General features: G+C 42.8%; 1 protein-coding gene across 1 annotated transcript; it reads right to left on the reverse strand.

Moving 5' to 3' along the window:
• Positions 1-1805: 1805 nt before the first annotated feature.
• LOC113171052 lies at positions 1806-24376 on the reverse strand. Its single transcript, XM_026373425.1, has 13 exons — positions 23686-24376; positions 22418-22532; positions 16840-17045; positions 16033-16201; positions 14526-14679; positions 13937-14062; positions 12854-13083; positions 12364-12524; positions 10544-10613; positions 10316-10433; positions 6138-6373; positions 4768-5335; positions 1806-4659 (listed from the first exon to the last, which is right to left on the reverse strand). Exons 1-13 carry the CDS (start codon positions 24207-24209, stop codon positions 2141-2143), a joined length of 5196 nt encoding a protein of 1731 aa, XP_026229210.1. The 5' UTR covers positions 24210-24376; the 3' UTR covers positions 1806-2140.
• Between the last annotated feature and the right edge of the window lie 2683 nt (positions 24377-27059).

The following is a 27059-nucleotide window of genomic DNA, read 5'->3' on the forward strand; positions in this document are numbered from 1 at the left end:
AAACCTATCCCAGCTATAAGAAAATCATTTAAGATATGGAACATCTGACTCTGGCCGAAACAAATGATCTAATTTTAAAGCAGAGGAAAAACAATTACAATGTTTCAAACGCAAACAGATGTGCCATTGCATCCCTGTCACATTAAAGGTGGGAATATTGCTCAAAGTCAAACAGTCATGTGATAATCTTGATAATAGGAGTTATTACTGACTGCATTCAGTGATGTCTCAGCGACTGTATGTGCAACTCAAATCTGAACTCAAAACATTCACAGTATATTGTTCAGTCCTATTTTTCAAAAGGAAATAATCAAAGCGCACGATCGTATACTCAGTGTCTGTGGTACTTTGTTACTTGAACCTTAGTAACAGTGAATTTTATTGTCCATAAATAGCAACAATGAGTTAGTGTCAAGTTAATGTTTTTTTTCACATAAGCAAAATATGTTACCTGTAGATTGTGCAGTTGCAATGTGATGCATGGCCCATGTGAAAAATACAATAAGGAATTGTGCTTCATATAATCCATCATCTACAAACTCTGCTATGATACAATATAGTAGTGAAATACAATAATATCCTACAAGAGCTTTTACAATGCACTGCACATGGTTTCAATTTCCCTCCGTATAAACCCTGACTGGCCACTTTCATAAAAGTAATAAAGTTCATAGCTGCACACCCTTCTCTCTGTATTTTGTATTGTAGCTAATATTATTTAACTCACCAGAAGCCTCTTGCACAGTTGTCTCCAATATTTGAATATGATGCAGCCATCTAGTGCCAATTACAGATATTGCACCAATCATCCTCTTGATCCACTTACATGATGATGAATTATGTGTTGTTCACATGTAGAAAGAAAAGATGGGGCTTTATCTGTGAAAACAAATTACTTGAAAATCAATCTTGCTTAAAAGCTCTTGAGTGGAAATTTGGCACCGCTACTGAGACGTTCCCACTTCCAACACTAGCCACATCCAGCCTCCTCCTTATTAAAACACTAACACAGTGAGAGAAGTATATCGATAGAATAAAAAAGAGGGAATTGGGAGAAAAGTCTGCGTATGAAAAGAAGAAAGACAGACATAAAAGAAAATCTGCTACATGTCCTTTTTTTCTTATTGTTATTTCTCTTTTTAAAGTTCAGTTTGTTGTTCAAATACTCTGATACTCAACTGTGTTTGAGTTCTGATTGAACCAGAGGTGACAAGACAAGCTCCAACAAGGAGAAGTGGTTCCTGTTCAATCTGATTGGTTAAAAGGGTTTCTAGTAAAACATGACATCACGCAGATGGTCCTGGGGTAGAGCTAGATGGGTCTGATGTTGTTATGAGGTCAACGGACAGAAAAATAGTACTGTCCTCACTGTCCAGTGAAAGATCCTCAGGCAGACAGAGTGCATGAGAGAGGTGACTGCATTGCTTTTCATATCAACTGATTTACAAAAGGGGGCAGTCTCTCCAACGGCAAGAAGCAGTCCACCAATCCAGTTCAATAGCCTACAGCCAATGAGGACAGGGAGCCAGAGTCTATTGACCAAACGCTGGCATGTTTTGGGAGAGGGTGGGTCTATCCACATCCCACCAAGGTGTGTTCTCAAAGCCAGAGGGAGGGAGACGTTTTCAGCATGTGTGTGCGTGTGTGTGGTGTGTGTGTTTGTGTGTGCTCAAGCGTGTGTGTGCTTGTGTGTACAAATATGACATCATTACTCACAGGTTGGTGACTATTCTTATCCATAGTTGTGACTCGGGGAGGGGAGGAGAACCGAAGATGACATCACAAGGCTCAATTCTGAGCGAAGGAGAAGTTCTGGGGGTTCTGTCCCCAGTGATGCAGCCTCACTTTCACTCTCATCGTCATGGGAACCATCCAAATAGATGTAGCTCACCCTGGTGTGGCGTCTCACTGTCGCCCTCACTAGAACGCGTACAATGGAGCGGGTGGCGGTTGTGTGGTTCTCACACAAAGTAGTATTAGCATAAGAACTACTGTCCATATTAGTTCCCGCAGTGATGGTTGCTAATTGATTGGTCACCAAAGCAGCCAGATGTCTGGTGTCATCCCTGGCTGCCACGGCACCATGGTTCTCAGTAACAGTGGTGCTCACTCCCACGTCTCCCTCTCTCGTTTCCCCCTGTCATACCTCGCTCTCCAGGCTGGAGAAGTGGGCTGACCCTCTGCGTGAACACAGGCTCTTGGCTTTAAGTGGCAGGTGCGGGGAGTAGAACCTCCGTGGCTGTGGCACAGAGCGCAGTCTCTGATACTGCAGTTTGGCACTGGCTGAAGCCTGAGCCTGGCCTTGGCCTGCCATCCCTACCCCTGCTGGTGGTGAGACGGATGATGAGGATGGCGGAGGCGCGATGGTCATTGGGAGAGAGGTGGGAGACATGGACTGCTGCTGTGGAGGTGATGGTGAAGGCTGAGGTGGATGGTCTGTAGGCTGTGTGCTGAGACTGAGGTTAGACTGGCTGCCAGATTTGGCCTGACTGGGATCTGGTTTGGGAGGCAGAGGCTTGGGACGAGAGCTCCCGCTGAAGCTGTGGCAGTGGGGGAGAAGCTCTTCCTGGCTATGGGAAAGTGGTGTGGCTCCTCTCTTGGAATGGGAGGTGTGTGAGCGGCTGTGGGGATGTGGATAAGGATGGGGCTGAGGGTAAAGACTACAGGAACACATGGTGGCCCGTCCTCCTTCTTCGCCTCTGTCCCTAGCTCTCCCCTTGCTCTTCCCTCCTCCACTCTTCCATTTTTTCTCTCCCTTCACAGGGATCTTGTCCATAGACCAATATCTTCTAGGTGGAGGGAAGGCTGCGGGGGGTGGTGGCCACTGAGAACCGAGCCCTCCACTCCCTCCCCCTGATCCCCAACCTATACCAGGCCCCCAGAAATCGGCACCAATCCATCTCTCCGCCCGAGTTCCAAGTAAAGAATCATCCCGACTGTTGATACTGCCCCCTTTCTCTCTGGAGGGGTAGGTGCCAAAGAACCAGCCACCTCCGCCTATGCCTCCTATTCCAGTGGTGCTTCCCCCTGCACCTCCCTCCCAGTACCTTTCGAAACGGCCAAACTCCCCTGATGAGTCCTCATCTGAGTAACTGTCCTCTGCCCTGGCCCTGTCCCTCTCTGACTCAGACATTGCCCCCCTACCAGCTCTCCTTCCCCTCTCCTCCCTGTCCCTCACTCTCCCCCTCTCTTCCTCTTCCTCGTCATCATCACCCTCATCATCTTCAGAGTCCCACTCATGGAAGGACAGCCCTTCTCTTGTCTGTGCTTTCTCTTTTTCATAATGCATTAATAAAGGACGCCGCTCCCCAACCCTACCGCTATCGTCTCTGTCCATTCCTCCACTTCTTCTCCGCTTGGACGATGATATCAGTGGATGGAGAGATGGTGGAGGGGTATTGGAGTCATCTCCTCTTCCATTCACCCAAAATTTGACAGATGCAGGTAGTTTGTGGAGGTTAGGATAGCGCTTACTAGAGGTTCGATGTCTGGAATGAGAGTGTGAGGATTTGGGATGCCTCTCTCTACTTCTGCTGCTGTCCTCCTCTTCTCTGTCATTTCCTTCGTCTCCTCCTTCTCTCCTGCCTCTCTCCCTCTCTCCTTCCCACGAATCCCTCCCTTTCTCTCCAAATGTGCTCCGATACTGGGCAGAGAAGGATGCGTAGTCTTGTAATCCTCCTCTTTCTCCTTCTGCCTCCCCTTCCCTATCTGGCTCTGCATCTCCCTCCTCTGGCTCAGAATGTTTACCCCCAGTTGATTTCTTCCTTTTCTTTGTCTTCAGTGCCTTCTTCTTCTTCTTTTTCACCTTTCGCCGCTTCCTTTCCCTCTCACGCTCTCTTTCCCTTTCTTCCCTCTTTTTCCTCTTTTTATTCTTTTTCTTTTTCTTCTTCTCCTTCTCCTTCTCTTTTCTCCTCTTCTTTTCCTTTTTTTGCCTCTCAGTTTCTCCACCTGCTCCACTCCTCTCTCTCTCACTCCAGCTTGCCCACCACTCTTGCAGCTGAGACAGCTGACTCCCTCCTCTCTCCCTTTCTCGATCCCTCTCTCTGTCACCCCAGGATGTGCGTGGTTTCCTGGGGGGTATGGGTGGTGGCAGGCGTCCATGGCTGAGGGAACGAGGCCGGATGATTGAACGTTCCCTCTCCCTCCCTCTGCCAAGGAGGAGACTTGACTCCTCTGTCAGCTCCTCATCGTCATCATCATCCTCGCCATCTATTCCTCCAGTCCTGTCTCGTGTGCTCCTAGAGGAGCTGTAAGAGTAGGTGGGAGAGGAGGAGCGAGAAGATGAGGCAGATGAGGACGTGGATGTAGATGAGGTGGTTGATGAAGAGGACGAGGAAGTATACTGCAAGGATGCAGAGGGAGAAGGAGGGGTATAAGAGGGGCTAAGGGGTACTGGCACAGGAAGTGAGAGCGGGGGAGAGAGGGGGCGTGCCCTCCTCCCTCCTCCCTCCCTCACTCCATCTCGTGCTCCTCCCCTCCGCCCCAGTGGTAAAATGTTCTCATACAGTGGCCCTCCAGGCTCTTTGGGCTTCTTGGGCCTGCGTTTCCTCCAGAAGGACGAGGGGAGAGGGGGAGAGGGGTGTGGCAGCGGAGGTGTAGGAGGCAGAGGGGCCTGACTCTTAGGAGGCAGTCTGGGAGTGCCCAGAGATTTAACGGCCCCTTTCCCCTGACCTCCGCTGCCACCTCCCACCACCCTCTTCCCCACCCCGTGGTCCATGCCCTTCTCTGAGTAGAAGGCCACACTGGCTGGAGGGGGCTGGGGGTGGCCCCTGGGCATAGTCTTGGGGGTCTGGGAACCTGCCTGCTGCTCCATGCAGGGCCCCAGTCCCTCAGGGTCAATGGGACCATAGTATCTTTTATAGCCGTCAAGTCCCCCACTCCCTCCAGCAGTTGAAGCCCAGTTTGTTGGCACTTTCTGAGCAAAGGGTCCCATGTCAGTGATACCCCCTCTTACAGCCATAGGATTGGTGGCTGTAGCAGATTTAGGCAGCCTCCAGCGATCCACCACAGCCAGCCTACGATCTGGCCGTGGCAGGAAGGTGGAGCAAGGGAGGGGTGCACCAGCAATTGGGGTATTGGAGGGACCCAGTGCTGTCCCAGAATGCACCACGGTGGGAGGAGAGCCCGGTAGAGGTGTTTTGTAGACGGGCTGTGGTTGCTGCTGTTGCGGTGGTTGCTGCTGTTGCGCCATGGCAATGGCTGGGTTGGTCATAGATGTTGAGACAACATGTGGCTGGGACGGGACTGTAACTATTGCAGTGTGGTGATGAGTAGTCAAAGATTTTGCTCCACCTGGCGCTGTTTCATCCTCAAAGCTACAGCAGCTATACATGCCCTGAGGGAAAAAACAGAACACAGATTCACTGAACTGTAAAATCAGACCTTATTTACAGAATAACATAAAATACAATACAGTACAAATACAATGTTGGTTTGGACACAGTGGTGCACAGACATATATGTAAAAATGTGGTGATTCAGATGTGCAGAGAGAGCATGCACAAATCATGTGCACTACTACCAGTGCATATAGAAAGATAGAGAGCAGGAAGGACAAAGATGTCAGTGGATGAGAATGTAAATCTTAAAACAGCAATCGCAAATAACTTCCAATTTAAAAAAATGCAACATTGCTATTTTTCAGATAAACATCCATTCCTATTTATAGTACAGTTGTGCATTGTTTGGTTAATGAAGTTGCATACATAGATGAATAAATAATAGTCACAGTAGTGGAAAAGGATAAACTCTCAGTGAAGCTACAATAATCACACTCGTATACTGTGGGTTGTTTCTGTCAAGGTCACTGTCAAAACAACAGAATTTCCAAAGTGTACGCGAAATTGAATGTTAATTAATCTTTTGAATTGACTGGGTGAAATTAAATTGACCCCAGACGTCACACTTTTTAACAGTTACACATAGTAACAGGAAGCACACAAAAATTAAATGTGTGCATATGGCTATATGAAGAGCAGTTTAGTATAGTTTAAGGACACTCGTTTTAAAAGAGTAGAGTTTCAGAAATTTACAGAAAGGTAGAAATTAAACCTAGAGGAGTTACATCACGTTTCAGACTCTCTGCAAAACAGCAGTACTAGTGCAAAACAGTACACAGGCAGACAAAAAACACTTACCCTGCTGATTGCCAGGAGAAAGTCCAATTTGCCAGAACTGGTGGCCATGCAGTGGCGCAGCTTCCAGTAGACTAAGTGTTCCCAGGCAAACACAAGCAGACTGAGGCCCATAGCCACCAGCAACATGTAGAAGACCCCGGCCATATTGTCGATGTCCAGTTTACTGCTCATCACCTCAATTTTGTCATTATGGCAGATACCTGACAGCCAGAGGCGCTCCAGCATCTCAATCTCATCTGGAAAGGAGTTGGGTAACGGAGGTGGGGAAGGATAAGGAAGAAAAGGGGAGTAGGATAAGGTTAAAAGGGGTAAGAGTGGAGAGGAGGTAAAAAGAAAAGGTAAGGGAGAGAGGAGAAGCATTTACAGTATGTGTATGTGTATGTGCATAAAAAAGGCAAAGAGTGTAAGAGATGAAGGGATCATGGACAGACGATTTAAGGCAGTGAAGATTAAGGTTATTTCAGTCTGAGGAACTGGTCAACAATAGTGTGTTGTTTGCTGTTTTGTCCATTATTCAAGGTGACTTCTTAAGGTCAAGGGTCAGTTATAAAAAAAAACAGCAGTGAGTCCAAAGTAACAAACAACAAGCAGACTGAGAGAGAAAGAGAGTCCAAAACAATGAAGAAGCACTGAGAAGTAAAATGGCCCCGACAACCTAATCTCAACATTGTAACCCAGAGTAAATGAGGAGAGGAGGAGAAAGGGAGACCAGGAGTCACAGTCATCAGTTGAACAAGCATGGAAGAGATGGAGACAGGTAATGAGAGAGTTGGGAAGAATGTTTTAGAAAAAGGGAGAAGGAGTGTCATTCTTTCTTTTTCCATGAAAGCATCAAGGGAAATGGGACAGACAGAGAGACAGGGAGAGAGTTAGAGGGAGCTGGAACAAGGGAAGCAGAGATGGAAGACGAGAGTCTGAGATTGTGTCATTATGACAAACAGCAGGAACACTCCTCAGCTTGAAGAAGATGAGGGCAGAGAAAAGGAGGGAAAATGTGAAGATGAAGAGAGAGAGAGAACCGATAGGAAAAGACAGAAGCAGAGGGAGAAGATCATAATCATTTAATTGTGCTGGAGGGACGGTCAAAATCTCCATCTAGGTGGCGAGCCTTAGGGATTCAAGATTCCCATCTGTTAACCTACCAGGAACCAGGCAAGACCAATTTACCCACAACTCCGTCTTTTCATTTTTGATTTTACTTGCCTAGTAAAACCAAGCTTTGCTGCTAAACCCCCGACCGGCCTGGGAGGTTGCAGGTGTAAACATAGCGATGAATAGCCCCAAAATGGAATGAAAAAGGTGTGTTTCTCCAACAGAACTTGTAATGAGACCTTTCTGTTGCACTAATTGCAATGGCAGCACGAGCAGCACTGCAATAACCAGGTCTGACGGGGTTGCATTTTACTGCATATTAGTCAGAGCTATGCCAATTCAAACATCTAAAGCAGGGTTTAAAAGCTGACAAGTCATGCATCCACTTCCAACGCTACAGTGTTCTGCGAAAACGCAAGCTCTAGCCTTTTCATATGTGCCATCATTAGCTGTGCTTGTGCAGCTTAGAAGAAGCCGACTCAGTCATCTGTGTGATCTGGCTAATGTGTCTCCTGTAGAACATCATTAGCCAATCAGCCGTGGCCCGCAGCTACAGCAACAGATGGATACAGTGCTACGCAGCCCACTAGCAGATCCAGGTAACTCTGGTTCTCTTGTGTACAAATACATTGCAAGACACAATGGTCTGTTTTTAACTCCAAAATATATCTCCGTAGAAGAGGATTTACCATGTTATTGAACTACAGTAGCAGTGTGTCGAAATAGGAGCCTGATGTAAAAACAGCAAGTGTGAAGGGTACAGATAAACAGGTAGCCTCATGTCTGTCCTGCACTTCACATATTCATCCAAATCCTTTTTCTAAGCTGTGAGGCTCGTCTCTTGGCTTTTCCTGCCATTTGACTTCAAGTGATTCATCTTGTGCTTCTTGGTCTCCCTCTTCTACAATCTGACTCTCTTCTCAAAGAGCCTGTTTCTTCCCTCCCTTAGACCTTTGTGATGGCAGTTGTCTCTACCTCTCTGTTGCAGCCAGCTCAGGCCTGCCAAATCTGACAGGTGTGTCAAATCCATACTCCACCTCTGTCATTCCTGGCAGGTCAGGTCAGGTAGAGCTGGCACACTACAAATGCGGAGCTGGCATGCACTGCAAAGACATTATTTAATAAAGGAAACTGTATTTGTGTGTGTGTGTGTATATGTGTGTGTGGGTGGGTGTGTGGGTGTGCGTGCATGTTTGCATTTTGTTGTCTGCCAGAAGTGGCATGATGCCAGACATGTCCAGAGATGCTGAGCTCCACAGTTGTTGAGTACAAGCCCCATGCTTTTATCAAAGCATGACAAACCTCTCGGCATTCATTGCAAGATTTCTGAAAAACCACTCTGCCATCCAAGAGCTGTAAACCCAGCTTCTCACATTTTTTAATATCTACTCACTGAATAATATATTCTTGGAATCAAAATCACGATACTATGCAAAAAACAGAAGAGGATCTGATAAGAGCAAAAAGGAAATCTTGCTACTCAGCAGCTTTGCTTTATCAGGAAACAAGTTGTAGTGAGATCAATGGACCATCTCCTGAAACTGTGGTATGAATCACCAGAGGCTGCAATAACGAGAACAATACACTCATAGGGCTGACAAAGCAGTGGCAGACTTCTCCAGTGCCCCTCTATCCTCTAATGCAGTTGTAAAATGATATGACTCAACGCAGCATGGTACAATAATGATGTAACACTGTGACATGATTTAGCCCAGCAGAAGGTGTGATGCCGAGTCCTTGAGCTGCAGGGTGAGATGTTGAGATGCAGCCTTTGAGGGCAGGCTGAATGTGAGCCCCCACCCCACCCACACCGCAGCCACACAAACTAATCCTCTGCCTTAGTAATCCACTCCAATAATGCCTGCCTAAAACTAGAACCCTCAGCATTCAACGCCTCCCTGTAACTACATCCATCCAGCATACACAGCTGATGTTCAGGGCTTTTGCTACACACGGCAGGCGCAAGGACAAGGGCATGTACCAGGAACTAAAAGGAGCAACAGACATGGCACGTCAAGGCTGTCTGGGCACACACACACACGCACATTCTTTTCCAGGTCCAGCTATTCAGCTCTAGATGCCAGTCTTATTTAATAGATCTTGGCACCAAATTGGCATTATCAGTGTGTAAGCAGCTAAAGTGCCTGCGTGCCAGAAACAGCTAAAGGGCTTTGTCCGCCACACCATAAGCAAAGCTGATTTAAAACACGAGGAAAAGCCAAACATGCAGCATGTGATTGAGACAATAAATGCGTGTGGCGGACTGTGTAATATGACAATCAAGCATTAGCGTACTACAACTCTTGCTAAAAACAGATTCTCTCAGTCGAACACAAGGAACTGTCCTCCCATGGACTAATCCTAGTGTGTGTAGCAGACAAACAGCATACTAATAATGCTCCCATGGCTATCAATTATTCAATTATCCAATTTCTTTTTGCTTTAGTGCACTCTTCCCGCATCTCATGCTCAGGGTATTTTCAGGTGTTTCTCTTCAGTTATTTTTTTCCCTCACACTTCTCCACTCTCTGTGTCAGTCTCAGCTAATCTGTAATGAGTGTAAATCTGTCACTGCACAAGTTGTGATGATCCTTTTTTACAACACTGACTCACACAAGTAAATCCTTTTTTTCTTTTACCGGCTGAAGAAGAAAAAGGGTAAAAAGAGTGAAAGTCAGAGAGATTGAGAGAAGTGAAAATGGAGGAAAGCATGTGCACTATCACCAAGAGAATGGAATAAATTCTGCAATGCTTGAAATAAACAAATACTGTTCTTCTTGCTCCCACCTCTCCTTTTATTCCTCCTCCCTTCTTTTAGCCAATAAAGAGACCTACAAACCTCCTTAGAGCACCATCAGCCTTCTCCTACACACCATTATTCCCTCTGTCACAATTAAAACCCCTTATAGCCATCACTCTCTCCACACCTCGTATCATCATCTTCTCATTCATCTACCCCCTATGTCTTTATCCACCCCCCACCTTTGTGTTACTCTGTCGCTCATTTCTCTAGCTTGTCATTTTGTCCATAACCTTCCCTTTGTCCCTTTTTTTTTCTCTACCTTCCCCTTCCATATTTTTCTTACCATCTCCCACCAGCTGCAGCAGGGCCAGGTCAAGAGGACGTTTCCAGCGTGAGTTTTTGTGCAGGGCGATACCGTAGCCTGTGGTGGCAAAAACCTTCCCCGAGCCTATGGTCATCACCTTAAAAAAAGGAAAACGTACAGATACCTTTTGAAAAATGAACAAGAATCCAACATATCTGTCAATTCCACTGCATGTAAACAAACGTGCCTCTGTGGGTTACTCCTCACCTTACAACCTTCGTCCTTCCTGGCCATATAGTTCAATACTGCAGCATCATAAATAAAAGCATCCAGTTTTCTGTAAAGGGATCAAGGGAGAATTCATTCATCATTTAATGGCAGAGAGGGAGCACAGGGATGGTGAGACTGACTGAGGCAGCGGAGCAGGTATAAAGGTAGATTTCTGCAATGTACCACGGAAAAGAATTTGGGTGCAAAAATATACGGCAGAGAGGGCATCAAAAGTTAAATCATAGCAAAAAAGGGAGAAAGGGCGGAATAGTAAAGCAGGTTTGGCAGAAAGAGGGAAAACACAAGGAGAATAAAATAAGGCAGAGATCAGGGAAAGATGCGAGCAAGAGTGAGCGGTAAGGTGGTGGAGAGGCGGAGGGGAGGAGGAGGATGGGGATTTATACGGTGCGAAGAGCACAGTGACAGGGAGAGAGGAGGGGAGATTTACACACTTCAGGGGGAGAAGACATGGGATAGAGCCAGAGAGTGATGAGGATTATAAAGTTTAAATACAGACACACCAAGGAAGTACACCGAGAGGGGAAAGAATGGACCAAAAAAGAAGACAAGAAGAGAAATAGATAAAAGGGCAGATGAAAAGTAAAAGAAATGGAAAGACACGTACAGAGGAAGAAAAAAAAATGCACCTGGAGAAAAGCAGTTTCTCATTTTTGTTAACACTGAGTTATAATTGTGGTGTCAAGGCAGTGGGGAGGGGGAAATGATGACAGAGGCTTAGGATAAAGTAAACTGGGATTATCCAACACATGACGGGTGATGGAGATTCTACTAGAAACTGAAGAGGGAAATGCTGCTTGCACTTGCGCGCGTGTGGGGTTGGTGGAGCTGGCGGTGAAGGTGGAGAAGGAGAGTAAAGGTGAGAGAATCTGAGCAGGGAAGCAGGAAGTGCGACAAAAGATGTGAAATGTTAGTCAGTTAAAAAGAATGCAGCTGTGGATCATGCTTACAACAAAAAAATGACAGGCTCTGCCAACAACTAAAAATGATCATCAACTCCTGTTTTTAAGGTCAATAATTAACTTTTAATATTGATTTTTAAGCAAAGAGTGAAAATGAAAACATGAATGTAAAGTTATAAATTTATGGGGAAGCAACGTTTAATTTAAAAGACTGATACAATCAAAATTAACAGCTACTGAGTGGACCTTGTCCATTGTCTTGTCAAATGTTTGACTGCAGCTGAGCTAGAGCTATTTTATCCCATGGTTGTCTTCTCTTTAATTTGAATAGACAAACAATTACTGTAAATTATAGGGAACTGTAAAATTCTACATAGACAATTGAAGTATTCATGACAGACCCATTCCGGCATTTCACCACTATTTTGGCAATTGTAATTTCAACTCTTCTATTTCATCTTCAGCGAGTCTGATATCTAATAAAAAACAAAACAAAATAAAACAATAAAAGATCCTAATTTGGTTTGATTTTTATATTTGGTGAAATAATGGCTGCTAAGAGACATATCATATATCACTCCTTGTAGGATTTTATTTTGTTATTAGGTCTTTTAAATAGTTTCTTTATAAGCTTGGCGATTTGTACAAAATAATTTCTTACATGATCATATTGGTTGCTGTTGGTGTCTAGCACCTTGTAAGTCTATAAGTGCAAAAAAAATTATATCTCAAGCAAACAGCAGTGTTGTTTTATATTTGCCTAAGGAAAGTTAGAGCAATCTTGTTTAATTTAATAAACAAGCATTGAAAGCAATTAGTCTGGAAGGCAGAGATCTACAGTATAATAATATGTGTAAATATGACAGAATGAAAAAGCTCATGTTGTAGCAGACAGACCCAGTCTTGAGGTTGAGAATGGCGTCCTCCACTCCTCTCTGGTTGTATTTGCCCATATACTGGTGCATGTCTGGATAGTTGGAGCGGATGTTTTTTTCTGTGCTCCCGTTGGGCACCGTGCCAAACTTCAGAGGTGGGTACTGCTCCTCGGGATGCTGAAACTAGTGGAGCAGAGGGAGGCGAGAAAGAGAGAAGGAAGGGGCATCAGACACACCAGGCTGTGCAACAATCTGTCTGACCTATTTCTGTCCACTTTCCAGACTAACTTACAACACTCCATGCACAGTCAAATCTTAAAGTAGTATTTAGAACTGTCTTTTAAGTATTCAAGAACTGTGGTAATTGAGTTATGTTAAATGAGATTTTATTCATTTCTAAATTCCTGTGCTTTAATCAATTTAACATTCAAATGCATGGGATTTGGCTCACTCTAAGACTTTAATTCTCCTTCTGCTTTCCCTGCTTAATCAGTATTCATGCAGTGAAGTACCTTCTTGTCCGAGAGCCCTGACACTGTGTCAATATACTCCTCCTGGATCATGAAAGCAGCCAGGTTAGCAGTGTAGGAGGCCAGAAAGATGACAGCAAAGAAGGCCCAGATCAGCACCATGATCTTGCTGGTGGTTCCTCTGGGGTTCTCCACTGGCACAGAATTGTTAAAGACAATGGCCCACAAAAGCCATACAGACTTTCCTATAGTGAAAGTAGACCCTCCGGCTTCTGCCCAGAGTGATGAAGGAGAGAAAGACAGTGAAAATTAAATGTAATGAACAACATCATTATTGTTCCTCAAGATAGCAATCCAGTCAATACATGGTGCAGTGGTGTATTCACTGGCATCTGACTACAGATGAAGCAGCTGATTTAAATTAAACGTCCTTGAATGATCTGTAAAATGGATTTACCGTATATGAAAATACCTGGCAAGCTTTGTGGCATCAAAGCTCATAAGTAACTATATGTTTCAGGGGTGGCAGCTTTCAATTCAGCTGCTATGTGATCTTACAAATGATTAAACCACATGGTGCAAATCACCATTCAAAGGGCTAGAAACACTACAGGAGTGAGGAAGGAAGGGAGAAGAGAGATGAGAGTGAATAAGAGGCATATAGGGGAAGATGACAGCAAGGTAAAATTATGTACAGCACAGCAATCATGCGGTAAAGGAGGCGAGTTGGGCTGGGTATTGGACTGAGGCATCAGGCATACTGAATATCACAGGGGTACAAACTATGCTGTTGAATTATAAATGGCTGCTTCAATATCAAGAAAACTTGGGCATAGTTCAGCATACTGTAGGTATAATTTTCTCATTGCCACACTCACAGTTAAAGATTCAGGACAGCGCATTCAAAAAATGATAACGAACTGATCAGGCAGCAAGAAAACAGACCCAACTGAAACAAGAAAAAGTTCATTTTCATATTAAAAATCATTTCTACTGTGATGGTTGCTTTAACCACATACCAGGAGTGTGTTCAGTGTCCGTTTGATATATGTGACAACAGTGATGGACTGCATGCAGACCTATCTATCAAACCAGAAACCCAGGCACCTTAGACACATCACTCACTCTTGCCAGTCTGGAGACTGCGGTTGTAGCCCACAGGGCTGAAGAACTCAAAAATGAAGACGGTCACAGCTACCACGGTCAGGCACATGACAAACATCATCACCCACACTGCTGGACTGTAGGGTTCTTTGAAAAGAAACAAACAAAAAAATGACGGTAATATAAAATAATACAGTGTTGTAATGTTAAAGCATTATTCAATTATTATTAGTAGTAGTAGTATTTATAGGAACAGAAAGGACAAGATAGTTTCATGACCTTGGTACAATGTGTACTATATACTGTTGTATGCAGTAAAAATATAGAAACCATAGGAGAAATCTTTCTCCAGAAGTCCATAAACACTGTTTCTCTTTTTTATCATCTCAGTGCAGTCTATAGGCCAATAACACTGCTTTCCCACTGGAGCCTTGAGTCTGCTGACGGAGTGAAACTATAAGTTGGGAAGACAGCTAAGAAAAAGTAATGGCTAATCTTGATGTGAGGACCAGCAGCCAAAGAGTGAGACATTTTATGCAAACTCAACACTTCACAATTAGATTAGATTCTGTACATCAGCTAGATACTTCACATAAAAAGAGCCTCTTACCTAAGAAAGCGGATGGTGATACAGTTCCATTGCTACGAGAGACCATGACACTGATCCCCGTCTCCACAAAGGGGACAGAGAAATCCACTACCTCTGACCTTTCCTCATTGATAGTCAAGGAGCCAATTGCCATGTCTGCTCGCTTGTATACCACCTGAAGGGGATAAAAACCAGCAGTGTCAGTGAAAGCTAATTAGGGGTAATTCTGTATCAATTAAATAGACTAAGTCAATCTTTTATAGTCCACAAAGGTTTGTTTCCTGGTGTTATGGTGAGATTTCTGTAGTCTGACCCTTTGTACTCTCTCAGATATGCGTGTATGAGAAAGGCCAAGGCTTCAATCTGCTACAAATACCGAACACGTGTCTCTTGAGCATCTCTTTAGCATACAAAATGAGCCGGGGCCCATCTCCTCCCTGCCATCACCTAGAAAAAACTAAAAACTGCTGTGTCGGCTGACTGTACAAGTGAAATGTTAATCTACATTAGACATGGCACATCCACTCTTCAGAGCAAATCAGCAGAAAAATGAAGCAAAGCACCCTCCCTTCAACTTTGCCAAGTCTCTGGATTACCTGATCAAAGAATGGCAGGCTTTGGACATCTGATCAAAAGACAGACATTAGTTTGAGAAAACAAAATTCACTTGGCCTTTTGCATGTGAAAATAGATTCGACAGACAGCTCTGGCTCTGACTCAAGTAATGAATGACCGAGCACGAGAGCAGTGGAACTGTTTTGGAACCCGTGACAACTTGTGTTTGGCAAGTTCCCTGTGGGACAAAGATAGGAACAGCAGGGCACTTCAATGAAACAGCAGCCCCAATATCGATCTGAGTTTGTGCGTGAGCATGTTTGCGCGCTTGTCTGTTTGTGTGCTTGTTTTTATATCTTTTCGCCAGCATCACTGTTTCTTTTCTTGATGGGGGATCATGAACCTCAGTGAGTTTTGCTGAGAAAATATCAAGGACTAATCACAACTAGCCAGGGGGTGTGTGACAATGTGTGTCTCTGTCCCTCTTTGTGTTTGTGAGAACAAAATTGTGTCTCTGCAGATAAACAGGGATCTGTTCGCAGGAGAGCATGTGTTCTCTGCAAGTGTTAGCCATGATGCTTGTCCTTCTAATTAGTGTAACTGTGTGTTTTTTGGCCCTCGATTACAGTGTATATTTATGTCACCACATTTGTGCTTGTGTGTGTAATATATGACAGCTGTCTGATTGCTGGCAGTGGTTAAGTGGCCATAATTCTCGCGATTGATTGACACATAGCGTTTACATGGTCACCCAGGAGGCAGAAGCTCAGGTTAAGGAAATGCTACTACTGTATGCAGCTTGTTCACTGAAACTGCCACACAAAATATGCAAAGGCACAAAAAGAAACCCACATACACAGAGAATTCACAAATATTTGCTAGTGACATGGGACCAACATTGAGAACACATTGCTCAAAAAGGCAGACAGGCAGAACCACAGGCAGCCACACAAACACATAAACAAATACTTGCCTCTCCAATCATGCCATTCCAAACCCCATCAATTTTCTTCCCATGTTTCCCGTTGGTCACTAAGTAAAGGTCATACGTGAATCCGACAATCTTTGCCAGTCTCTTGAGGATGTCAATGCAGAAGCCTTTACAGCACTGCTTCATGGGAGCCACACCCTCGTGGATGGCACTGTGAAAGTCACAGAGAAGAAATAAGGAGTAAAAATCAAAATAAAAGTGTCACACAAAAAGCATTAAAAACCGGCCACTGATTTATGAGTGAGGTTGTGTTTCGACAGTAGATGTGTTATGAGAGGAGGGAAAAGGAACGGAAAGGCCTAGAAAATGTAAGTAAACGGTTATAGGAAAGGAATATTGTGGACAAACCCTTGGCGACAGATTTGATCGACCAGTGTAGGATAGGTGCTGTCATCCCTTCAGTGGCTGATGAACCATAAAGCTCCACTGTGGACATATCTGATTCTAGACCCCTGAGTCATTCTACTGATCCTCTGGAGAGCAGTCTGTTATTGATTATGGTCAGGAAGTGAAGAGACCACAGTTTTGATAGGTGATTGATGTCACCTCAATTGGATGGCATCATGAGAGCTTAGGAACTCTATTCAAAACACTAGTAAATAGCGTAAAGCGGCTACTATTCTCGATTCTTCTCACCTCACTGTGTTTTTTCCAGTACAGAAAGAAAAATGAAGACATTTCTATTTCACTTTAAATATTACCATACAGAATAATAAACAACTGATATCTAATAATACACATCAACATACTATATATTCCTTTTGTCTCTTTTATCAAAGGGATTCAAACCTTGCATTAAGGGGTCGCCTGCAGGGCACTGAGTCACGGATGCAGGTACCGGATGCAGGGTCTGCAAGCTCCACAATGACAAATGGCCTTTCCTCCAGTGTAACAACGCGCAGGTGTTGGGCATCATCAGGCGGTTTAAGGAATGGTCCGTAACGGGACCAGGCTGGGTACCGAAGCCTCAGCACGCCATTCTCCCACCAGCCTACCTGGGGGGAACAGGTGAAAGAAACATTAGAGAGGGATGGAGTACACAACACACACATTTACTGCTTATCAAATTTTAATGTTAGTTTTGTTTTTGTATCTGGATGCGTATTGCAATAATCATTATTTAACACGGTATGTAATTTTGATATGCATTCTTTGTGTGTTAATAAACTGTTGTATTTCAATGAAAAAGTATACATAAATAAGAAATTACACTACAATAATTCAGGGACGCGGCTTATATACATTTCACCTAAGACAAGACATAATTACAGCAGCTGGACATCACTCCAAGCAACAAGTCTATGATTCTGGACAGAAAGTGTCAATACCTTGAACTAACATAATGTGAAAGAGTGCTGAGGAGGACACTTTAAACACTGTCTACTAAAAAACATTACCTCAATTAAAGACAATTGATGTTTTTATTTATGGTTCACAAATGTTTTTAGCTAGCCACTGAGACCCCAAATTCAAGAATCACTTACGCAGTTTTGTGACCATGAACGCCACAGTTTCAAGATGGCGGGACGGCTGGAGCCCACTTGTTGTCGGCTAGTAACAGTTAAGCTAATGCTAAATATTTCCAAACCACAGAATGGATAGTGTCAAAACACGATGTTTGTCTGTTAAGCACATGATTTCCGGAGGCTGTGAAGTTATTTTAAGAGAACTTTTAGTTGAGTAAGTAAAGGTGACTTTAAATTATGGAAACATTTTGCATGTTTGTGAGCGCTAGCTAGCTAACTGTTAACGTTAGGTTCACTATCTCCAGGTTATTTCCGTAGCTAGCTGTAAGTTGAATGACACAAAATAACAAAAAGGTCAAAAGTAAGAACTATTTTAAATACCAGATATTTCATAGTTAAGAAATAGCTTGGATGTAAACAAGGTCCAGTGTATTAACTCCTCTCCAAGTAAACATGGCATAGTGATGGTATTTCAGCTACGAGGCCTTTGAATTTGGTGCTCAAGCTGTTCAGAAACCTAACAGCTTGAGACGCTTCTCTTAAGCTTAGCAAGAAGGGTCTTGATAGTTTTTTGTACCTCCAGTCAGTGCATTAGAGATGAAGAGTCTGTGGTATGGGTTTGGAGGGATCTTTCATGATGTTGTGGGCTTTGCAGATAAAGTGTTTGCTGAATTTGTTGTGTGAATTCAAAGGAAGTGCATGTGATCTTTTCTGCTGCTCGCTGTTCGTTACGCAGTTGTACTGGGAGAGACTTTGCAGTGGAGAATAAGTGGAGAGAGATGTTACTGTGCTTATTTTTAAAGAGTGCTGTCGTATGTGAGGTCTAGGAGAGGTCTTCTGCAATATGCACTTGCAGGAACTGTGGTCCATGTCTACAGCAGTGCCAACAAGGTTTGGTCGTACCCCACACTGCAAATTCTGCAGGTCCAGCTCTTCTCTTAAGCTGTTTTATCATTGCTTCGGATTAGGCCCACCTCTATTGTGTATACAGTGAACATACCTGATGTGGAAGTGTCCTTAAAATGTGTGTTTTATTAACATCTAAAGGAACACACAATTACAGTGCTGTCAAACCAGCAAAAGGACCCGAAATATTTTGTTATAATTGTTTTGTATCAAAGCTTTTTCTACATTGTAATACACCATTTATAACTGCTTACAGCTACACAGTAAATATAAAATATATGTTAGAGGATCCGACATTAAACATTAAATTAAGCTCAATTATATTGAATAATAATTATAAAGACAACCCTTTAACCTTTTACAATTACTCAGCTGCATACATAAAGGTTAGATAAGATCCATACAGTGTTATGTAATAGCAGCAAGACCTGCAGTAAATGCTAAGCTTTTTTAATTTATTGTTCAATTATTGCTATCCATATTTTGGTAAGATGTTCAATTAACTAATTTGTTTCTATTGTTTTTATTAGACTGCATCCTTTTGTCTAACCTTGCATTATACAAGTTGATAAATTGTACAGAATAATACAATCCCAAATAGCAGCACTACAAACCAGGGCCACAAAATAACTACAAAGATTAATGAACACGCACTGACAGTCTCAATATAACTGAGTATTATAAGCTTCAGAAAAGGTAGTATTTACTGCAGGCCCACAGAACCAGACTTGATTATGTTATACAGGTAATATACTACAGTATATAATAGAGTACCCACTCACTCAATTTTAGAATGCCAAGCCCTAAATATTCATTGTTATGTTGGATGGGAGCAATTACCTGATAAATCTGTGCATGTGCTAAGGCAATAATAATGGTTGGGGCTACATTGGATATACATGCCAGATATCTATATATTTGTTCATCATTTACTTCAGTGTGACCTCAAGTATTGAACATAAATATTTACATAATGACTAAGTAGTATGAAAAAGTAACTCACATCTTCCTGTTGTACAAATAATAGGTGTCACTGAATAGCCTGGAACATAAGTTATAGTCTAATTTCAATTAGTTTGATTTAACAGGTTTTCTGTAACAAGGTGTGTAAAATAGTTTTTAGTTTTACTAATTAAAAAAGATTTCATTGTGATTTTTAAAATCTGTCTTTGAGCAATGCTGTGAGACCACATTGTTCTGTGTCCACTGTTGACCTGAAAATGTCTGTCAAGCATCCCTTTGGCTGTGTTCCCCTTCTGTTTGCATTGTTTATATGCACTCTGGATATGTTGGATGCAGGATATTCAGGCTTTAGAAAACAACACAAGGCACCACACCCAGTGGTTCGGCTCAGTGCAGACTCTTTTTGTAAATCTACCTCTTGACACATCTTTGCATGATCACCTGATGAAAGTCACATCTGTCTTGTTGTGACAAGATTTGATACACACTAAAGAAAGTGTGTTAACTCATGCATATACAGGATATACAGTAAACACACATACACACATAAAGAAGACATAAGGAATAGTTAAGCAGGCCAGTAAAGTAAGGTTTGGCAGCTTTGTGCATCCTGCCTGTCTGTGTAATACAAGGTTTGGCAGGGAGAGGGGGAGGTGGTGGTAACAATGACAGTATTTTGACTGCACTTCGACCGCAGCTTCGCAACAGACATTCAATCAAAACACACTCAGGTAACACAGACAGGAAACAGATAGAGCTTACAGGAGCAGGAGAACACTCCACCTTCTAACAGAAATACCAGAAACAGTCATAGAATACAATTTGCCACTTTTCAAAATGCTGGAAAAATTGGGGCATCGAATATATTCTGGTTTGTTTAAAATGTTTTAGGACTGGGAAGCAATTAAATCTAAAACATTATCCTTTCACAGCTGAAATTGGCTATGAATGTACATTAACTTGGAACCTGGAACACCTGCATATTGCCTTCATAGGCAGACAAGCAATGCTAATGCTGGACAACCTTCAGTACCAGTCTGCAGTGTTTCAGTAAGCTAAGCCGGGTGCTCCCAGGCTCTAGGTAATGGTGCAGTCATTGTAAAGAGAGCATTAAATATTCAGGGAGAGCTAACAGCGTGGATGTGCATAATAGGCAGATACCAACGTCTTATCCTCATTGTGGATGTGTGTGTGTGTGTGCGTGCAATTGAGTTTACGCAAGAAGGGTGTAAGCACATGTGTGTAAGCATACAGAATGTGCCCTCATTTGTTCGTGCACACATGCGAATATGTGGAAGCTCTAAGCATGTGTTTGTGTGTGTGGGAGGCTTTCGTACCCTGGGTTTGCACAGAATCGAAGGACCAGCGCAGGAGCTTCTAATTGAAAGGGATTTGAGGGATATGGCAGGAGTCAGCATGTTACGACACGCTGAGACTGGACTCTGGTGGGCTGTTAAAACCAGCAGGAGGCTGAGCACCACCAGTGTGTTTATTTGTGTTTGTGTGTGCCTGTAAGCTTATGTGGAAGCATATGTATTTGTGGTAATGTGCTGTTTTGAGAGTGCTGTGTGCCCTTATACATGTCCTGTGAGGTGCTGAGGTGCTGGTGTGTGGTAGAAAATGAGTATTGCTCTCTCTTCTGACAATGGCAGGAGTAAAATCTCAACATATTAAAGGGAAAAACAACAGGTTACAAGTTTTTGTATAATGGATTTGTGAACAAGCCATAGTTTTATAGAATATATATGAACCTCCTGAACTACTGGTGCTTGGTCTACAAGCAAACGGTAGTGAATGGTGGAAATTTTCATCTTTGTTAAAATCTGCATTTCATGTAACAGCAAATAATTCCTAATACAGGCAGAAAATACAAACGGATCAGCCGCTGTAGATTATAATAACACAGAAACATTGCTTTTTACAATAAATAAAATGTTTATATGATGTATTTTTGCAGGGCTGCAACTAATGATTTTTATTTTATTGATTACTACAAATTAATCTCTTCCTAGTGTAATTTCACTGTACAAGCTAATGTGACACTATATGAGTTATTCACATGACATTAGTTTCTTATAAAGTTGCATTCTCTTTGTGTAAAATACTATTGCTTTGCTGCATCTCAGCAAGCAGCAATTGTCAAGGGAAATGCAAATTTCTAAATACAAAACACAAAGCAATCAGAATTAAGTTAATGAATTATAATTAATTTAATTAAGCATTAAGTATAATTCTGACTGCTAAAGTGTCAAATGCTAAAGTGTTAATAGTTATCAATTTTTTTTTTGTCTTTCGTTGTCCAGCAGGGAAGATTAGAGCAACAAGTGTGTTTAAAGGTACAGGTACCCACATGTTCCTGCTAATGGGCACATTGCATATTTTGTCAGACCTTGACCTAGATATAGAAGATATGCAATTTATGATTATATAAAACAAAAAAAGGAGCAGAACTTGATGTTTGACAAGATGGAAACATATTTTTGTTTTGCCTAATAAGCAAGTTAAACAATTGAACAAAATTTAGTTTAGCTATCAAAAGTATGATCCCTAGACACCCTAGTCACTACATGTATCAGTAGTATGTGCATTTATGGTATAGTATAAGTGCCTTTTAATCAAGAAACAGCAGAGATGCAGAGAAACAACAGTAACTAAACAGCAACAGCACACAAAGTTCATCAAATGGTTAAAAATTCTCTCAGTTGCCTCAGGTACCGGTAACCTTAGTGAACATAGGGAACCTTGCATGATCACAAACCCATCGACGTATCTATCGTCACTGTCAGGTTTATATTCTTATTACAGATGCCAGTGCAGAAGAGATTTACTTAAGATTATGACTCAAGAATGTTACTCGAATCAGTGCAAAACCTCCTCCAGGTTCATTTGCTAGACTAGTTTGTCCCTTCATTTGCTCACATAGGGCAATATTACAGCCCGCATGAATCTCATGATGCAAGCACACAGGTTTCTCTTTAAAGTAAGACTCTGAACACATGATTAAACATAAATAATCAATGTCATGTTCTTACATCTTCCCATCCACGTCCAGGTGTCCAGGAAATTACATCCAGGAAGGGGTTGGCCAGGTAACCGTCACTATTGAAGGAGTAGTCTCGACCACCAAGGGTAATGTTGCTGAAATACCTGCATGTTGAAAACAAAAGTAGAAGGCAAACAGTAAGTAAATAACAGAAAAAAACATACAATTGTATTCTTGGAAAGATAAGGAGGAGAAAATTGAAATCATAAGCCCGTTTTTTATGAAACATCCTGCCCTGTTCTCTTCCCACTTGAAACTAAATCACAGCACCTCCATTGTGACAGTCAGGGCTTGTCTGTAATCAAATCTACAGACAAATGATCAGATGCACGAAATTGTCAGGATCTTTGAAGTCAACAACTGCTGCTTTCTGCATCAGTTACATGCCTATAATCACACGGGACAGACCTTCTAATTGTCTCCTCATGTCATCTTTCTGGCTTCAAAACACATAATCTGAAATCTTTTTTGTTACATGACACAAAGCCTCACAAGGAACATCAGCTTGTAGTTACAAACAGCGAACAGCAGGTAGCAGTGCAAAAAATTTAAATGAGAATATATTCCTCCTCTTTAATTGGACATAGTTTTTAAATAAAGAATCCATTAATCATTTCCCTTTAATTGCCAAATAATTTGTGCTGTGCTTCATTTAAAAATACTGCTAATAAACAGACTGCTTACATGTTTGGCTCATTTTCACACTGTCCAAACTCACAATAGTCTTGATATACAGTATTATGTTGTGCAATGTGTATGTGGCGCAAGGGAGACTGGCATTGAAAATGAACCAAAATGATAACCATAACCACTTGAGCTACCTGTTAGAGTGCGCTACTGTTTGCACAGCCTGCGAGGAATATATTAAAGCCTGCTCATTAATATACATGAGACATGGTCTGCTTGCTACAGATGCTGGTGTAATTTCGCCAACTCACAACTACACAGACCAACAACAACTATTTTGCATGGATGATAGCCAGCTCCAAATTCAGATATCCCCACTGTGCTTGCTCTCTGACACTGGATCTGCCAACTCCACCTACATTCCTTCCAGCTCATCTTGGCGCCAAACCAACTTGTGACATACTGTAGAATTCTCCTTATCCTGTCTCTATTTCTTTTTCTTCCCATTTCACATATTTTGCCTGGAGCCTGCCAACTGACTTATATTTAGCCCACAACTTATAAGTTGTCTTCCTTCCCTCCTCACATTCTCCCTTCAGAGTTTTCTCTTTCCCGATATCTCCCTCTCACCTCATCCTGCCCCGCAGTCTCTCAGTCTGATTGGCATCCGTCATGCAGTTGGTGACAAAGTTTGGACCACCCGTGGTTCCGTAATCCTTGCGCATTGCCACTGCCCCATGAGTCAGCACAGATACTCCCCGAGCAATCCTCCGGCGAGGTTCATCCCTCCAGCCCTGGGGCCGCACAGCAAACAGAGCCCGGGGCAGGCTCTCCATGCCCAAACCTGAGAGAGCTGGCCCCACAGCAAACCACATATGCGAGGCCCCAGCCTGACCGGCAGCCCAGGCAGCTCGGAAAACCAGTTCAGCCTCCTCCTGGGAGCAGTACAGCAAACGTACCTGGAGGACAGTAGGAAGGCAGGGAGGGAACAGGGACGAGAGGAGACACACACACACATACACACTAGTGAGATAAGGAGGGGACAGGGGAGACATGGAGAGATAAAGAGGGTGGGAGAAGTAAGGAGAGAAAGATAGAGCTGCAGTAGAGGTGCACCTGAGGAGGAGGGGATGAGGTTGGAAAGAAGAGGCCATATCAAGAGCAAATAAGGATGCTGGGATAGGTAAGAACAGACATTCAGTAGCTGTAAGCTGATGAGATAAGGTTCATAGGAGTCGGGTGTATGATTCAAAGAGAGAAGCAGACACATCAGAAGGAAGGAAGACTGCATAGCTGCATGTGATGTGTGCTAACCAGGAGGTTCAGGAGGCAGCGGGGGTCAGTGCTTAATGAGCCTGAGCCTGATGAAATAAGTTACAATTATGAATAATGAAAACAGGAATAAAACAGGAAAAAAGAAAATGAGACAACTGTAGGTGCCAGAGCAGAGAAACAGAGATGGAGAGGCGAAGAAACCAAAAAAAAGGGGGGGGGTGGTTAAAGACCAAACACACCAAAGGGAGAACAAGGGAGATGAGGTTAACCTCTGGCATGTGTTATTAAAAGCAAGGCAGAGAAACAACCTGGAGACAGAAGGGGGCAAAATTAATGGATGGCAGGAAATAATCAGGGATGGAAAAATAGAATAGTCACTCCTTGGAGAAGAGGGGTGGTGCAAATGATGATATATTTTTGGTGAAATCAGGGCCTGGAGAGATAAGAGATATTTGTGAAAGAAGAGGTGACATGATGGAGTGAGACTAAAGAGGAAGAGACACAAAACACTAAAGGAAGAGAAACACATCATAGAAAGACTTTTCTGCAAGTGCTGGAGGGTTGAGGAAGGTGAGAAGGGAGGTAGAAATTGACCAAAGAGGGTTTTGAGGGGTTAGAGGGCAAATGGAGAGAGAAGGAGGGGATTGACAAGAGGAATGTGAAGCTGAGCAGAAAGACAAAATAGAGATGGGGTGAGGTTAAATGCTGACAAATACAGAAGAAGAAAGAATAAGAGCATTAAAAATAAAATAAATACATAAAAAGGGGGAATTGAAGGACAAAAAGCAGGAATACTTTTATGGAAGAAGAGGAAGAGGGAAGTCAGGGAAACAGACTGAAAGCACATTTTGAGAATTGTGCCTTCATTGAATTTTGAACTGTAATGGCTTGGCAAAACAATCCTGCCTGTATGCCAATAAACCTCCAGTGAATTAGGCAGGGAATGAGAGTGACAGGGGGAGGAGGAAGGAGGGAGAAAGAGGGTGAGAGAGAGCAAGGGAGACTGAATTAGTGAGAGGAGGAGAGAATCAGAGTTATATACAGACACACACAATATCTAAAGATGGGAAATGGAGAAAGAGAGGAACACACAACACAGAGAGAAAGAGAGAGCAGAAGAAATACTGACAAGCCAGAAGCTGGGAGAAGAATGAAACAAAAGATCGACGGTGAGAGATTTCAGAAGAAATTGACAGAAAGACCTACAGTGCATCTATAGTGTAAGGGTTATTACTATATATGTTTCAGAGAGCATGTAATGCGAACATACACAGCATTACTAAGCAGTCACAAGTGTGTATTGGCCCTGCACTAAAGAAAGCTAAAAGAAAGGGTTGTTGTAAAATGTAAGAAGGTTAAAAGAAAGCACTGCATGTAAGCAACCCACTGCAGGCAGTATGCTATATTAGCAGTGACACTAGCAGAGTGGAGTCTAAGAAATCCAGCACATGTGCATACACTGAAACCCAAACTAAACTGAGCAGTCTATGAATGAGAAGACATGCAGCAAAGTCGCTGGATGAATGAAGTGAAGGAATAGGAGATAGCCATACAGAGATGGAGGTGAAAAGCCAAACAGCGGAGGAGAGTGAGCTTGTCTCCAGGCAAAGAAGCGCAGGAGGAGTTTCAGAAGGGGAACAAGGGATTGGAGTAAGCATAAAAAGACAGAGTTGAGTAAAAGATTGAGCAAGAGGATTGTGGAGTCAAGGAGGATGTTCAATGGAACGTGCCAGAGTTTAAAAAAGATAAAGGAAGGACAGAAGAGCCAATAGCAAGAGCAAGGCAAGTAGGAATGAAAATTTGAAACAAGTAAGGGAAGGGAAAGGAAGGTAAAACAACAAGTCGTAGGAGAGACCGCAAGGAGCAGGCATAATGAATCGCACCAGAGGTACAAACCAAATCCATGAGTCATTCTGGTCAAGGTGAAGTGTTTGTCCTCTTTCAGTTTATCCCGCATGGGGGTTGCAACAGCGGATCATGGTCCACACATATATTTTACAAAGGTTTTTCGCCTGGTATTCAGTGTTTTGTTCAGGGACATGTTGGTAGACAGCCAGTACTAGAGTTGATGGGCAACCACTCTACAAACTGAGCCACTGCCGCCCCCCCACTGGTCAAGGTGAAGTGCAAGGACTTAAATTAAAATGATTAAAAAGACAAGGTAATTAGAAGAAATGTTTTTTCACTAGAATTGAACTAGAAAACGTAAAGAATTTAGTTTACAATTTACAGGTCGATCATTTCTGAACAAGCAGCTGCAGGCAGTGGGTCACTTATCACAAACTGTTACTTTACAGCCAAACGCTGTTCAAACCCAATTATTGTACTTAAAAATGTTTATAAATTAAAGCAAATGACATCACAAAAATGTCCATTTGATGGAAAAATTTAATCTGTGAATATTTCAGTCAGTGTAAATGTAGGTGGATCATTAGAACATGTGCTGTATTTAGTACTTTCAGTGTGAAATAGGATGTGTTTTTTCCAACCTTGCAGCTACTAAGGGGGAAAAACTGTGTGTTAACTTGTTTAGCACAATACATTCCACAACTCTTGGTGCAGTGCCACACAGCAACCAGCTAGCAAATCAGATTGACTCGTGGTTTCTGTTGTACCGTTGAACTCTTTATGCCTTGGCAGATGGAAAGGGAAGAGAAGAACAGAGGGATAGAGGAGAGAGGGGAGAGAGAGATGTGGAGGGACAGAGGGAGAGACGAAGAAGGAAGGAA

The sequence above is a fragment of the Anabas testudineus genome, chromosome 16 (assembly GCF_900324465.2).
Source record: "Anabas testudineus chromosome 16, fAnaTes1.2, whole genome shotgun sequence".
Classification (NCBI taxonomy): Eukaryota; Metazoa; Chordata; class Actinopteri; order Anabantiformes; family Anabantidae; genus Anabas; species Anabas testudineus.